Source organism: Pleurodeles waltl, chromosome 5, assembly GCF_031143425.1.
Source record: "Pleurodeles waltl isolate 20211129_DDA chromosome 5, aPleWal1.hap1.20221129, whole genome shotgun sequence".
In the NCBI taxonomy this organism is placed as follows: Eukaryota; Metazoa; Chordata; class Amphibia; order Caudata; family Salamandridae; genus Pleurodeles; species Pleurodeles waltl.
The window spans coordinates 1,768,520,598-1,768,537,670 of NC_090444.1; the positions used below are offsets into that span (position 1 = coordinate 1,768,520,598).

General features: G+C 46.2%; 1 protein-coding gene across 2 annotated transcripts in view; it reads right to left on the reverse strand.

Annotated features, from left to right (window-relative positions):
• Positions 1 to 17,073, reverse strand: part of LBR (lamin B receptor) — a 489,903-nt gene that overhangs the window by 404,654 nt on the left and 68,176 nt on the right. For both annotated transcript variants that reach the window (XM_069236198.1, XM_069236197.1), the window contains exon 2: positions 2,101 to 2,276. In XM_069236198.1, the coding sequence (XP_069092299.1) occupies positions 2,101 to 2,265 (165 nt within the window). In that variant the 5' untranslated portion in view covers positions 2,266 to 2,276. The remainder of the gene's footprint in view (positions 1 to 2,100; positions 2,277 to 17,073) is intronic.

Below are 17,073 nucleotides of genomic sequence, written 5' to 3' on the forward strand. Positions count from 1 at the left end.
ATTCAAAACTTCAATTACATGTTATTAAGAAAAAAATGTAGGAGTGCCTTTTTTCCTGACTTGTTTGCTCTGCTGGGACATAAGCATCCTAATCGGATTATGGATATCTCCAGTTTGATCCTATCCTTCCGAATGTGTGCAATGCACAAGGTCTCTGCCATGCTCTTTAGGTTGAGTGACAGGAAACCCAGGAAATATAAGGTTGGCCCCCTGATCAAGGTTTCACATATGCAGGCAATATCTGTGAGATGGGGTTGAATGGTGCTGTGGTGGTGGTAATCTGCTGTAAAAATCCTCCATCATATTTTTCACTGAGTATAAAAAGTGCACCATCTTTGTATGAAGCGACTGCAGGACGATAATCTATATAGCCAGATCATAAGAGGTATTTCTATTGATAGAACAGCTCTTCTTTGTCATCTGCAATCATAATTTTCCTCAGCTTGAGGCGCTCCATCTGATTGTTTACCATTTTCTAGAAGATATTTGATATCTGATCTATGTCAGATTTTTGCTCTGAGAAAACTTTCTCCATGGTCAGACTCAGATGATTCATCCAACAGCTTCGCCTATGGTTCTGCTGCAATTCTAAATACGAACACCTAAGTCAACAACCGCAGAGAAGCGCTTGTAGGTGCTTGAAGTAAAGTCATGGTAATGGCAGTCATTTAGGCAGTAGAGATATAAGTTGTTATTGCAGTCGGAATTGCTGGAGTCATCAGCAGATGTGACTTTGTCGATGCTGGTGCCTTTTTCGACAATGGTGTTTTGTGCTCTTATTATCATGAGTGTGCTCACAGAGGCCTGGAGAGGGTGTTCTGTCTGAGGAAGGAAATGGGCCAGTGGCAAGAAGTGCTCAACTGATCAGCATAAAACTCTGCCCTCCTCTTCTTGAGAGCAACTCAAACTGAGAAAGTAGGGTGGAGTGCCGCCTAGCTTACATCCACATGGTAGGCACAGAGTGAGAGAGAGCTGGCCAGCACAGAGAAGTGCTGGATTTTAGTTTGGCTTCTTTTGCCCAGAAGACTGCAGAGCATTTTCACAAGAAGGAGTCCATTGAGAAAGGGGGCAGACCAGAGCAGCACACCAGCTTCTACAATGGGTTATGCCTGGAGCAACATGCAGAGTTCCAGGAGTCATTGAGCACAAGCAGTGGGCTATGGTCTGACCCTCGCACGAGCAGCAACATCCAGAACCCCTTCCCAAGTCCCAACACAACATCATAGCTTCAAAGAAAAAAGACTGTGGAACACTATTATGAACTTCAGGCATGCACATTAGAAGCTGGTTCCCAATCACAACGTCCACATACAGAACAGGAGGCGGAAAAGTTTTGGGCACACTTTCAGCAAGGATCTATTAAATAGAGTAAATGTAATGTTCATGGAAGCTGGCAATGGAAAGAGTAACTGACAGGCGATGCTCAGAATCCTACTTCGAAGAGGGTCAGGAAGTGAAGCTTAAACTTTTATTTGAACAGCTACACCTCCTAGGCCAATGTAGGCTCCTTGACAATGGTGCTGATCTGTACGACTCTTGTACTCTGCCTCTGCACTAAAGAGGTTCTGTTGCACTTAAAGGTGCACTACCATCAAATGATGCACGTTTATCCACCAACGGTGCACCCATGTAGGCCTCTAAAACATCCACCTGTAGAACACAGGGTTGGAAAATAATAGAGTAAAAAAGTGAAAATCCTTTGGAGGAATGTTGTACGCTAGCTAGGGTAACTAGGTCAGTTTGACCTAGGATTACCTACAAAGTAATATAACAAATAGCTGCATTAAGGATTGGTTTACTCTCTCTCAGTCAGTTTCGAGGAGAAACAATAGACAGGACAATCATGTATAGTAAAACCAACACTTGCAATGCCTTACACTAATTTTACCAAAAACAAAAATTAATCTAAGGACCTCTTATATAGAATATTGTCCTGGGCACACCATTAAAAAGGCCCACTCCTTGTAAAATCAACAGAGCCAATCAACTGAGAGTTCACAAGTACTTCTAGTCATAAAATAAAGATTGCTACACATTGGTAAAAATATTCTAGATGGATTATCACTGTAGTGTCCTTTACTCTATTTGACACTCACTTACCTTAAGGTCGCTCTCTTTCAGTTCCAAAGTAGTTCCGTCTTTGTATTTTACTGTGTAAAGATGACTGGAGGCATCCAGGCTCACCACTTTCACTTCATAATAAAGACTACTTCCTGGCCAGCGACCCATCACAACCTCACCAGCTGCAAACCTCTTACGTGACATTTTCTGAAACACTGATTTAGAAAAACGGTGCAACGTAAATAATGTGTTACTCTCTTTCAAACATGCCATCTTTGTAATACTGAACTTGGATGATACTTTTAAATCAAAGTCGCCGCAACACTGATTTTTACTGCTACTTGAAACAGCCATTTAATTAAACCTACGACATTCTGATTTTCAGGCCAGCGCATTATATAGCACTCACCTGCATAAACACGCTGAATAACAAAAACATTAATTGATTATGAAGCTTGGAAGGTAGCATTGCTTGGGATAACTATCAATGACACTCACAGTTGTGTATAACATTGAATCAGTAATAAAACAGAACAATTCAAAAGGGTGGTATGCAACAGTTTGTATATTTGAAAGGGTTCAGTAAAAAGTTAAATGTTAAAACTGGGTAAACATTCTCAGCAATACTGGTAGTATGTGCAGCATTTAAAGAGGAAAAGTGTCCTGGTAGCCCCAGACAGACATACAAGACGTCACCATTTCTGTTAAGCCCAAACGCAGTAAAGACTCGATGGAATGCCTGTTACTGCCCCACTGTCTTAATCAACTCAAAAGTTTTACTAAAATATTGATGACAAGGTGCGCAATATGGTACCCTCCCTGTTGCTTTGTCCCAAGAAGATGGTAAAGTTAATTACCTGTAATTCTAGGTCTTCATCATAGGTATTCCTTATTAATTCATAAAAGATAGTATATCTCCACAGATTTGGGAGGTCCCGGATCAGCCATTTTCAAGAATTTTTATATTTTTATATTTCTCCAGTTAAGCAAATAAACAGAAAATGTGGACAAATAGGTAATATTCTTGCATTTTAATTCAGCCATATTGATTAACACAGTATAGCAGGAATGATTTATCACATCATATGGAGTCAATATTGCCTTATCTTCTTTGGCTGTCCAAAGTTTGGTTTATAATTTTGCTTCCTCACAGGTGTGTTTTAGGTTTGTGTATAGCCCCGATACACTTCATGTTGTATTGTGCTGTAAAGAATATCCAACACTTTCAAAGTACACAACAAAAATGCAATCTTTTTTTCTTTTCCATTCACTCTGTGACAAAGGACAGCACCCAAGACTATAGCACTGGCATCACACAGCACATTTCAACAGTCACAACCAGTTTCAGAGAGTGTCTTTGAAATATTTTTATTTTACCTTACTGAACACTTCCTCTTGAGTACCTTCTCATTTCAGTTTTTCTTTTCTTTATTAAGATTTTAATGGCTATCAAGACAGGATGTCCACACAAAAAAAACATGATATTCCTGAACACCAATAAAAGTGCAATAAGAGTTTCGCCTGTTTTTGGACTTGGTATATCTGCCTGCACCAAATCCTTCATGGGTTTGATTCCATCCATGAAAACACTATGATATGACACTTTACTCACACACTTGTATTTCCTTATGTTCATGACGCAGATTGACAGAACCCTTTTCAATGCTTTATTATGCTCATTTGTGTCTCAGCAAACGTCATTATCAAATCATGGAAGGCTTTGTTGGGGGAAAACTGGAATAAAGAAAGACAAGACTTCTCTGGCAAGGCAAATGTAGGTTTAATCACAACAGCCAGGAGACCAGTTACCTACGTTCAGCTGAAAAGCTGATCTCAAAAGGCTGCTCGCAGGCAGTCCTTTATTATAGTCACAAAAATGCTGCCTTCCTACATAGTATCATGAAAACCAATAACAGTAACAGAATAAAAAAAAAATGTAAAATTCTTTCACATAAACACCACATCATATGTGTCCTTAAAAGTGCCCTCTCCTCTAGGTTACCCTTATCATAATCCCAACAGAGCTTTGATAAAACATTACCTTCCTTCTCAGAGTGTGTAAGTGTTTATTGCTCTGTTCCCAAGATTTCTTACCTGACCCTGTATTTTATAAGTCACGTTGCTATTGACAATGTGAAATACGTGATGGTGCACTGTGATGGCAAACTCTTCAAGACTTGTTAAACATGTTTTCCCATTTGATTAAAACTTGCAGAGTTTGTTTTCTGGTGAACTCTCACCTAGTCTGTCCATGCACCTGGAGCCTGTACTGCTCTCTAACTAAAAATAGTTCTGCAACACTCTCTACTGATATCTCTGGTAGTAAGGTTCCCTCGCATTCTATTCTTTCCTTAACAGCCTGTACACCCAAAACTCCTTGAAAAGTACATCCACTGGTTTCCTAAACATACCACAGGCAGATGTGAGGCCAAAGAGTAATGTCAGATATTTAAATGCTCCATATGGAGTAACAAATCTTGACAATTTTCTGTGACTTTTACTTGATGAGAAGCTGATTTGGGGTTGATAGTTAAAAATATGCAGGCAACCACCAACTGTGTGAGCATCTCCTGAATCTTGGGTACCATGTGACAGTCCACAAACATTATCACACTCACTTTATTCCTCGCTGTAACGATACTGAAAATCCTTTCAGATGAATTAACAGGTGCAATAATGTTGCCATTACATTTAACCCAACAATAATCTCAATTTGATCCAAAAACTCAAAGCATGTTTCTAGCCTTGTGTGCTACTTTTGAAAAATTATCTTTTGGGCAAAGCCCTTTACACAGCTAGTCCTACCCCCAAATACCTTTTTAATGTTTGATAACATGTTCTCTGCGCTCGTTGGATTCTGATGGTGCTGCACCAACACAGCTGCACTTAAGATTGCATTTCATCACCTAAACAAACTGGGTTCATTCTTTCCAGCCCATGATGTCTCTGCCTTTATTCGCTACATAAGTTTTGGTCTGACTATGTTTTGCCATTAACTATAGACTCTCTTAAAAAACAAAATTTCAATAACGAAATCTTACAACCCTATAGAATTTACGTTAGTCAGAATAAATTTTTAGTTTCCCCAATTCTACATCATGACCGGAGATCCAGATTATGCAATACTTTCTTCATTTTATTACTCAGCAGTTTAAAAATGCTATCACCAACAATGACAAAGACTACAAATCCCATGGGTCTTTGGTTTAACAATACATTCAACATATCAACCATAGAGCCCAGCATCAAAAGCATTGATCAAGGACATGCACTTCCTCTTTCTTTGCTGCTCAGCAGCAAGATAAGTGCTTTTCTTTGATCCTTTATAATGCTGTAGTTCGAATACTAATCTATTCTGGTTGCAACATGATGTATTGGTTTTTACACTTATATACAGTTTTATCCATTCTGACAGTGTCTCAGCATATTTTGCTTGAAATCACTTATGTATGCATTCCCGCAGCACGGCTGCTGGCCTTGGTAGTCAGCAGCTTTAATCTCTGTTGGACCATCTAAAGTGCGCAGGGTGTGTGGCTGAGCTTCTACATTCCAACCATTTTTATAGTGCATGCTGCCTCAAGGGGCCGCAGTGCACATGAGGGAAGCTCTGCATTCTTAGCATTCTTCAAATTCCTGTTGGAGTATGGGCGAGGTTCATTGATTTGCTTCCCGTGTGAGGGAATACCGGTCTGAGTGGACACGGAACAAGTAACAATCGGACTCCCTTCATTATGATGTTTTTCTCCCTTTTTTGTCTCGAGCAGTGTAACTGTTGATCACAGCGCGTACACACCTGCGTTACCCAAGACAGTTCACGGGGAATCATATTTATATTTGTATTCTTGAAGTGTTGCTCCCTAAGGGGAATTCTATACTTTGACTTCCACCTACATCTCAGGCCTCTACTGGGCCCGATCTCCATGGCAGCTGCTAATCCTGAATTCTGGTAGGTGGGGGGTAGAGGGTGGGGAATGAGGAACAACCTCACCTTCACATTCATCTTGAGCAGGTGGACACCACTGATGTCACTCTACAGAGGGTGATTTCATCGGTTTAAAACCCCCGAGTAAGCAAATTATACAACTTATAGCCCAATGAAATATCATACCCCCGCAAAGGGAGGGTGTGGGGACCATAACCCCCAATGACACTCCGGAGACCCGTTAGGGTGAACAAAAACCTAAGGGCCGAGCTGCACCCCCAACGACAGATGCTTCTGAAAGGCTACGCACGCATTCTTCAGGGAACGCATCAGTGCCTTGACACAGGAGTCTGATACCCAGCCTGGGATTACCCCGATGACGACGATTCCTACTCCCCCTGGGAGCTAGATGATGATGATGCCTGGGAAGACTCTGAGAACACTGATGAGGACTCTAGCGAAGAACCAGGTCCTTGTAGACTGTGTTGACGTGAAGGCGCCGCCAAAAGGTCCAGGCTGGTTGAGCAGGGTACCTATGCACAAGAGGTGACTGATATACAAGATCTCTTTCATCCAGATCTCTTTCATCCAGATGAGCTATATCATCCCTGCTCAGCAAACTGGGTTCTTGCCAACAAAGTGGCCATGTTGCGTCCAGAATTTGTAAATCAACGAAGAAGGAAGTCAGAGGTAGATTCAGAGCGGAGTGCCCACGACCTTCCTTAGTGGGCAAAGTGTCCTGCACCCTAGAGAGTGTTGGGAAAATGGCAACCTATGGCACAAAATGTATTGAAAATCCTAAAAAGGGTTTGTACTGAGCCTGTAGATCCTATCAGGACAAGGTCCTTGATATCCTGGGGCCACTCACGAAAATCTTCAATATGGCAGAGGCTCCCAGTGAATCAAGTGATCAAATGATCCTGTCATCCTCTCTGCATGGGCCCAGCGTGCTATATGCTTCCTGGGCTACGCCAATTGCGCATTGTCCACTGAGCCCAGACGCTCTTTGCTAATTAAGATTGATCCAAAGTCGGGCGAACTGGCCACCACAGAAGCGGAGGCAGTGGCAGAAGAGAGCACTTCGGAGACCCCTTCATTAAAGAACTCACAAAATTTGTGACCACTTTCTTCTTTGGATAAGGCCCATCAGTCTATCTGTAAAGTCTTTAACCGAAAGGTTTTTAGCTGGGCCGGAAGAGATAGGTGCCGCAACTTTAACTCCAACCCCAACAAGCTCCAAACCAGACGGTCCCTTAAGTGGCAGGATCAAATGAAATATAGAAGCCTCTACCCAACTTGTAGTTGTGGCCGGCGGGGCTTGGGAAATGTCTGAGGAGCTAGAAATGACGAGAAGTAATATCCCTTTTTCCCTACCATAGGTGGGAGGCAGGTTGTGATGGTTCATTCAAACATGGGAATCACTCAGACGTCAATTCGAATATGGGATCGCACTAGGCACCAAACTCCTTGGTTTTCAGATACGTTACGCCAAGAAAAATCCAAGTGAAAATGGCTGAAGCGCAGATGGTGCTTCTCTAAATCCCCTATGGACAAATCCATGTATCAGGCTCTAATGATCTAACACAATAAGATCAAGGCAGCACAGAAAGCGCATATATCTAGGACCACTGCTCAAGCAAGCAACTCCACCAGGTGCCCATATAAAGCATTAAATACTTTTTTGACCCCCACCCCCATGCCCTCGCAACCACTATTCCGGCATTTCAAAGTCATTGTGACTCCCTTGCCAATTTCTTCAAAGAGAGAGTTGACACCACCTATAAGAGTTTCCTGATCTGCTCAGCTAGCTCAGAGATGGGATTTGATCTGATTTTTCACATCTTAAGGCGACTGCAAGATTGAAGGACTTCAATCTCTGCTCTACTGAACAGGCCCGAGATGGCTAAACCAGATCAAGTCTGTCTCCCCCTATGACACCTGTCCCCACCCCGATGATGTCCAGCTTAGTACACCACTTGGCATCTTTCATCGTAACGCCGTTCAATCTTTCTATCAGCTCTGCAAAACTGCAGATAGAATGGAAACATGCGCAAGCCTCCCCACTCTTGAAAAAACCCTCTTTAACTACAGAACTCCTAGACAATTATAGGCCAATCTTGCTGTTACCCCTGTTGGCAACAACCCTAGAAACCTTCATCAACAGCCAACTTGTCAGATTTCCGAGCCCATCATAGTACGGAGACAGCGTTGCTGACAGTAATAGACAACATCAGTCTTTCCCTTGATGCCGGATCTCCAGTATTGCACGTGTTACTGGAATTATCTACTGCATTTGACACAGTTTCCCACTCTATTCTTATCTGCAGACTGCATTCTGCAGGTATCCATGGAAGAGGGCTATGCTGGCTAATGGACTTCCTTGACAATCTTACACAGAATGTGTGCCTGAGCCCTTTCAAATCCAGAACGGTGCACACGTCTAAAGGGGTCCCACAGGCCTCGTGTCTAAGCCCTATACTTTTTAATGTACGTATCTCCTCTGGCTCAGATTGTAAAAGCGTAGTGTAGAGATCGCAGATGACACGCAACTTCTTATTTCTTTCGGCCCAAAGTAAAATCCGACTTCGCTCATTGCATGACAGAACTTGCCGATTGGATGGCATTGAATTGCTTCCAACTTAACAGTGCCAAATCTGAAATCGTACTATTTGGCTGAGCCCAAGGGCTTTGGTCAGCAGACTGGTGGCCTCCTGAACTTGGAACAGCCCCTCTGCCTAAGCATGTGGTGAAAAATCTGAGAGTAAAGATCGACCACACACTGTCCATGAGATACCAAGTTAACTCTACTTCTGGTATGCGCTTCGCCACTATGAGGCCCTTAAAAAAAGTCTTCCCCTGGTTGCTTTCTACCTCCAGGAAAAGTCTTGTCCAAGCTCTCATAATCAGTTGACTTGATTATGGGAATGCTCTACGGGTGGTCACTAACTACTCTTGTGGCTAAACTGGAAGTGGTGCAGAACACTGCAGCCTGGCTCATCTGTAATCTTCCTCTGCAAATTCCTTCCGTGCCTACTCTGGACAACCTGCACTGCCTGCCCGTCACAAAACGCACCGTTTACAAACTATGTTGTCTGACACACAAGGCCTTTTACAAGGCTCAACTGGCCCTTCTGCATTCCAGGCTCAGACACTATCAGCTCTCTAGGCAGCTACAGTCCTCAAATAAGACTCTTCTCCAGACCCCGCGCAGTCACACTAACAGACATGGGGGCAGGTTCTTCTCCTACTTATCCCATTCAATTGGAGCAAACTCCCTCCTCACATTCACTCGGCTCAGACTTCCGGGTCTTTAAGAAAATGCTGAAAACATGGTTGTTCTGATTGTGCCCGCCCATGCCTGCATCATAAGAGCTGAGATACTCCTTTGGTAGCGAGTTGCATGCTATACCAAGTTGAATAAATAGTAAAATAAATAACAAAGGGATGCTTAGGTTGCTACAAATAGTGATAGGTTTGCACACAGAGTTCTACAGCACCCCTCAACAAGGTCGGGAACTCTGTTCCCTAGTGTTTTCACGAGAAGGGATGCAGGTCGTCGATCAGAAGTTGCAGGATCTATTATACAAAGGAACGATCGCTCCCATGATCCACCACCCTAGGGGTTTCAGGAACAACATATTCCTGGCGGAAAAGAAAGGGTTTTGTCCAGTCATCAATTTACACAGATTTCTTCAGTGGGCAATTTAACGGCTTTCAAATTGGAGGGCATCCACTTCTTATGGGATAACCTCCTACCAAACGATTGGCTGGTCAGGCTGGAATTGAAGGACGCTTACCTCATGGTACCGATCTTTCCCCTCACCACTGGTTTCTACAATTCATGTGGAGAGATCAGATGAACGAGTTACTTACCTTCGGTAACGACTTTTCTGGTGGATACATTAGCTACCTGCGGATTCCTCACCTAATGAATACTCCCATGGCGCCAGCATTCGACGGAAATCTTCTTACTAGTCTCTGCACGTCGACGAGGACGTCACTCTAGCCCACGCGACGCCGTCTGACGTCATACAGGCAATAAGAGGTCCTCGACGACGTGCGGACGTCAGTACCAATCATTTTTTACGTGCATGAGAACAACCAGGCAATGCAATGAAAGAGCAAGGCAACATCCCATTACATTGTAAAAATACACAACATTGCATGAATAACTGTAAATATTTTATATATATATATATATAACTCTCTCTTTTTAAAATATATATCTACACATCAAGTATATACACAAAGATATATACATATATACATATAATATATATACAACATCTATTGCACCCTCAAAGACCAAGAGGAGCGTACTCAAGGATTACTTGGCAAAACCAGAAAGGCAACGGGGAGGCGGGTGGGACCGTGAGGAATCCACAGGTAGCTAATGTATCCACCAGAAAAGTCGTTACCGAAGGTAAGTAACTCGTTCTTCTGATGGATACAACTACCTGTGGATTCCTCACCTAATGAATAGAGTCCCAAAGCAGTACCACGCCCGGCGGTGGGTGCCTAAATGGTCAAACCAAGAAATCCTGCAGCACTGACCGTGCAAAATGGCCATCCCTTCTAACCTCAGAATCCAAACAGTAATGTTTTGCAAAAGTGTGAAGGGACGACCAAGTTGCGGCCTTGCAGATGTCGACCACAGGAACACCTCTGGCCAAGGTCGAAGTGGCCGACTTAGCTCTGGTGGAATGAGCTCTAATGCCCTCAGGAGGATCCTTCTTTGCCAAAGAGTAACAGATTTTAATGCAAAGAACAACCCACCTGGATAGTGTTCTCTTGTGGACTGCCTTTCCTCTCCTCTTGCCCACGTATCCAATAAACAGCTGATCCTCCAGCCTGAAATCCTTTGTTCTATCAATAAAAAAGCTCAACGCCCTCTTTGGGTCCAGACGGTGCAGTCTTTCTTCCTCTTTGGAAGGATGAGGCGGAGGATAGAACGTGGACAAAGTAATTGCCTGAGCCAAATGGAAAGGTGAAACAACCTTCGGGAGGAAAGCAGCCTTGGTCCTCAACACCACCTTATCCCCATAAAAAGTTGTATAAGGGGGCTTTACTGATAAGGCCTGCAACTCACTCACTCTCCTTGCTGATGTTATAGCTATCAGGAAGACTGTTTTTAAAACCAAATACCTTAAGGGGCAAGAATGCATAGGTTCAAAAGGGGACCCCATAAGGAAAGTCAGGACCAAGGACAAATCCCATTGCGGCATAACGAATGGCTTTGGAGGATATTTATTTAGAAGACCTTTCAAGAATCTGATAACAATAGGGGATTTAAATAAAGATGGTTGGTCTGGAAGACATATGAAGGCTGACAAGGCCGATAAATAACCCTTAATGGTAGCCACTGCACAACCTTTCTGCGCTAGAGACAGAGCAAAAGACAAAAAGTCCGATAGATGAGCATGCAAAGGATCAATCTGCCTCTCTCCACACCACGCAACAAATTTAGACCATCTATTAGCGTAGATAGATTTAGTGGAGTGTCGCCTGGCCGCTAATATAACATCCACTACCTCAGGTGGGAGAGAGAAGGAACTCAGGTTGCCCCGTTCAATCTCCAGGCATGTAGGTGCAGACTCTGGAGGTTGGGGTGTAGAACCTGCCCCTGCGACTGCGAGAGGAGGTCTGCCCTGAAAGGGAGACAGAGCGGAGGGCACATTGAGAGTTGGAGAAGGTCGGAGTACCATACCCTCCTTGGCCAATCCGGAGCTATTAGGATGACTAGAGCCCGGTCCTGGCGAATCTTCCTCAATACTCGAGGAATCAAGGGTATGGGAGGAAACGCGTAAAGCAACTGGCCGCACCAGGTTATTTGAAACGCGTCCCCCAACGCTCCCTGCATCGGATACTGGAGACTGCAGAATAACGGACAATGCGCGTTCTCTCGAGTGGCAAACAGATCTACCTGAGGAAACCCCCACCTCTGGAAGATTAAACGGACTTGATCTGGATGGAGACGCCACTCGTGGTCTGCCGAGAAATGGCGACTGAGACTGTCCGCACGCACGTTCAAAACTCCGGCCAGATGGTTTGCTATCAAGCAAATCTGATGGTCCTTTGCCCAGGACCATAGTCGAAGAGCTTCTCTGCAGAGAAGGTACGACCCCACTCCTCCCTGCTTGTTTATGTACCACATCGTGGTAGTATTGTCCGTTAGGACCTGTACCGACTGACCACGAAGGGAAGGGAGGAAGGCCTTGAGAGCCAGACGTACAGCCCGTAACTCTAACAGATTGATGTGAAACATCTGTTCCTCTGGAGACCAAAGACCTTTGATCTCCAGATCCCCCAGATGAGCTCCCCACCCTAGAGTGGAAGCATCCGTTATGACTGTGGCCACTGGTGGCGACTGCTGGAACGGCTTTCCTTGTGAAAGATTGTTGCTTGCAATCCACCACTTCAAATCCACAGCAGCATCTCTGGAGATCTTGACAGTACTCTCTAGATCCCCTTTGTGTTGAGACCACTGCCTTCGGAGGCACCACTGAAGAGCCCTCATGTGCCAGCGAGCATGCGTGACCAACAGAATGCAGGAGGCAAACAGACCGAGCAGACGAAGGACCTTGAGGACTGGAACTACCGCTCCATTTCGAAACATTGGAACCAAATCCTGAATATCTTGAATCCGCTGAGGCGGAGGAAAGGCCCGACCCAATGTTGTATCCAGTACTGCCCCTATGAACAGGAGGCGCTGAGAGGGCTCTAGGTGAGATTTGGGCTCGTTCACCGAAAAACCCAGGTCGAACGACAACTGGGTTGTTGACTGCAGATGATGCGACACAAGCTCCGGGGACTTGGCTTTGATCAACCAGTCGTCCAAGTAAGGGAATACTGCTATCCCCTTCCTTCTGAGCTCTGCCGCAACCACCGACATCACCTTCGTGAAGACTCGAGGTGCTGAAGTAAGACCAAACGGAAGGACCGCAAACTGATAGTGCTGCGATCCCACCACAAACCGGAGATACTTCCTGTGTGACTTGAGTATCGGGATATGAAAGTAAGCATCCTGCAAGTCGACAGACACCATCCAGTCTTCCTTGTTCAACGCCAAGAGCACCTGTGCTAGGGTCAGCATCTTGAACTTTTCCTGCTTGAGGAACCAATTCAAGATCCTCAGGTCCAGGATTGGTCTCAAACGACCATCCTTCTTGGGAATCAGGAAATACCTTGAGTAACATCCTCGACCCCTTTCCTGCTCTGGGACCAACTCCACCGCGCCCTTAGAAAGGAGGGCTTGTACCTCCTGTTCTAGCAACAGGAGGTGTTCTTCTGAACAATAAGAAGGACGGGGCGGGATGAGGGGCGGGAACTCCCGAAAGGGAAGGGTGTAGCCTTTTCCCACAATACTGAGAACCCAAGTGTCCGTTGTAACAGTCTTCCATTTGGTGAGAAAATGCTGTAATCTTCCCCCTACAGGAGAGGAGTGAGTGGGAAATGGTGGAAGCCTAAGGCTGCTTCCCCTGCTGCACCCCGCCAGAGGATGAGGAAGAGGCAGAGTGCTGCTGAGAGGCTCCTCTAGTGCGGACCCTACCTCTCCCCCTAAAAGATCTATAGGGATGGGAAGAGGCAGGTTGCTGATATCTTCCCCGAAAGGAAGAGGAGGAAGAGCCACGCCCAAATCCACGAAACCTCCTGAAAAATATGGAAGAGGCCGTGGAAGAAGGAGCTTGGAGCCCTAACGACTTAGCCGTGGCCCTGCTTTCCTTAAAACGTTCCAAGGCCGAATCAGCCTTGGCTCCAAACAGTTTGTCCCCATCAAACGGGAGATCCAACAATGTGGACTGTACATCCGCAGAAAAGCCCGAGTTACGGAGCCAGGCCTGTCTCCTTGCCACCACAGTTGTGCCCATTGCTCTGGCTACCGAGTCGGTGGTATCCAGTCCCGTCTGGATAATCTGGGTCGCAGCAGCCTGGGCATTTGAAACAAGATCCAAAAGACCCTGGGGAAGCTCTGTAAATGATGAGGAAATGTCATCCATCAGAGCATGAATATACCTCCCCAGGATACAGGTTGCATTGGTGGCTTTTAACGCCAGACTGCAGGATGAAAAAATCTTCTTGGACTGCGCCTCTAGTTTCTTAGAATCTCTGTCCCCAGGCACCGTCGGGAAAGAACCAGGCGCTGACTTGGATGAACAGGAGGCCTGCACAACCAAGCTCTCCGGCGTAGGGTGTCTAGATAGAAAACCAGGGTCAGTCGGAGCCGCCCGATACCTCCTGGCCACGGCTCTGTGAACTGCTGGGGAAGATGCCGGCCTCTTCCACACCTCTAACACCGGATCCAGCAGAGCGTCATTAAATGGCAAAAGAGGCTCCGCCGCAGCTGAGGCCGGATGTAGCACCTCTGTTAAAAGGTTTTGTTTAGCCTCCACCACCGGCAAAGGCAGGTCCAAAAAACTAGCTGCCTTCCGTACCACTGCATGAAAGGAAGCAGCCTCCTCAGTGTATTCTCCCGGGGACGAAAGATCCCACTCAGGGGAAGTGTCCAGCCCACTGGCCGACTCCAGACCACGCAGCCCATCACCCGAGTCCTCTAGCTCTCCTTCCTCCAGGGCTCGTTGGTACTCCTGCTCCTCTAATACACGGAGAGCACGTCTCCTCGAATGAAGTCGTTGTTCAATACGCGGAGTCGATAATGCCTCCGCCGAAGTCGAAGATCGGCGCCGATCTTCAGAAGCCACCAACGCCGCGTCCGGCGCTACAGGTAACTTCGGCGCCGACGAAAGAGCAGCTGAAGCAGATGGATCCACCGGAGTCACAGGCCGAAATCCCGACGTCGACGGGATGGAAATCCCCGGGGCCAATCCTTCTGAAGCCACCGGAGCGGCCACCGGCGCCGACACTGGCGCCGAGCCCACGTTCCCAAAAGGGAGAAAGGGCATAAAGGGTGCCGGCCGAAGAGGCGCAGGATCACCCAATGAAAAGGACAAAGGCCCAGCCGGAGCACCCCCTGGAGCCATCTGTTGGAAGATGGCATACATCGCATTCAAGAATGCGGAACTATCGGCTCCAGGGGTGGGAAAAGCCGGATACTGGGGTGCCTGTCTCGGAGGCGACCCCAACCTCGACGTCTGCAACGCCGGAGAAAACACCTGAGGCTCCAATACCTCAATCACCGACGCCTGTCCAGGTGAAGTTGGAGACGCCGGAGAGGGCAACGGCGTCGAAGGATGCGGCGTAACCGTGGGACTGATCTCCCATGTTCTTCGGCGCCGATCCGAAGACCTGGAACGAGTCTCCTTCAAATGACGCCGAGATTCTCTACGGCGCCGGGAGTCTCGATGACGCCGATGTCTTGGAGAAGAAGACTTCTTGTGATGCTTCTCCTTCGATTTCGCCATAAACAGCTTCGCCTCACGTTCCTTGAGGGCCTTTGGATTCATGTGCTGGCATGAATCACAAGTCGAGACGTCGTGGTCGGAGCTCAAACACCAAAGGCAATCGGAATGAGGATCCGTCACCGACATCTTGCCTCCACACTCACGACAAGGCTTGAATCCAGACTTTCTCTGCGACATTATTACCACAGCGAAAGACTACGCAGCAAAAATACACTGTAACCACAAAAGTAACAGTTGCTCCCTCGAAGATAACCGTTTCGAATGCACGGAAAAAAGGGAACTGACGTCCGCACGTCGTCGAGGACCTCTTATTGCCTGTATGACGTCAGACGGCGTCGCGTGGGCTAGAGTGACGTCCTCGTCGACGTGCAGAGACTAGTAAGAAGATTTCCGTCGAATGCTGGCGCCATGGGAGTATTCATTAGGTGAGGAATCCACAGGTAGTTGTATCCATCAGAAATTTGAATTCACATGCCTCACTTTCGGTCTCTCCTCTGCTCCATGGTGCTTCACCAAGGTGTTGCAGCTGGCTGTAGCTTGGCTTCGGGCGAGAGGAATCAAACTCATTGTTTATTAGGACAATATCCTGCTGATGAATCAGGATCGAGCCAAACTGGAAATACAGTTACAGCGGACAATCCTGCTTCTTCAAAGTCTGGGTTTACCATCAACGATCAGAAGTCTGAGCGTACTCCTTCGCAAAAATGTTTTTTTCTAGGTTTCGAGATCGATACAGTTGATCAATTCCTCAAACTGCCCACAAGAAAATACTCCTCAACCACAGAGAGCTGTGCAGGCCTTTGGAAAAGGAACACGTGTTTCTTCGACAAAATTGTCGAAGAATTGTTGGACAGCTTTCATAGTCTACTAAAGCAATCTTTCTGGGACCACTACATTACAGATCACTCCAACAGTTAAAGGCTGTGCATCTCAGGAGAGGCCTCACCTACACTCAGGAGGTAAGTTTCTCGTTGGAAGCAAGGATGGAGATCCGTTGGTGGCTAGATCACATACAGGCTTGGAATAGCAGAGCCATATTGTAAGGAAATGGCTCCCTGTTGCAGTTACCCCCCACTTTTGACCTGATACTGATGCTGACTTGACTGAGAAGTGTGCTGGGACCCCGCTAACCAGGCCCCAGCACCAGTGTTCTTTCACCTAAAATGTACCATTGTCTCCACAATTGGCACAACCCTGGCACCCAGGTAAGTCCCTTGTAACTGGTACCAAGGGCCCTGATGCCAGGGAAGGTCTCTAAGGGCTGCAGCATGTCTTATGCCACCCTAGGGACCCCTCACTCAGCACAGACACACCGCTTGCCAGCTTGTGTGTGCTGGTGGGGAGAAAATGACTAAGTCGACATGGCACTCCCCTCAGGGTGCCATACCAACCTCACACTGCCTGTGGCATAGGTAAGTCACCCCTCTGGCAGGCCTTACAGCCCTAGGGCAGGGTGCACTATACCACAGGTGAGGGCCTAGGTGCATGAGCACTATGCCCCTACAGTGTCTAAGCAAAACCTTAGACATTGTAAGTGCAGGGTAGCCATAAGAGTATATTCTCTGGGAGTCTGTCAAAAACGAACTCCACAGCTCCATAATGGCTACACTGAATATTAGGAAGTTTGGTATCAAACTTCTCAGAATAATAAACCCACACTGATGCCAGTGTTGGATTTATTAAAAAATGCACACAGATAGCATCTTAGAGATGCCCCCTGTATCTTACCCA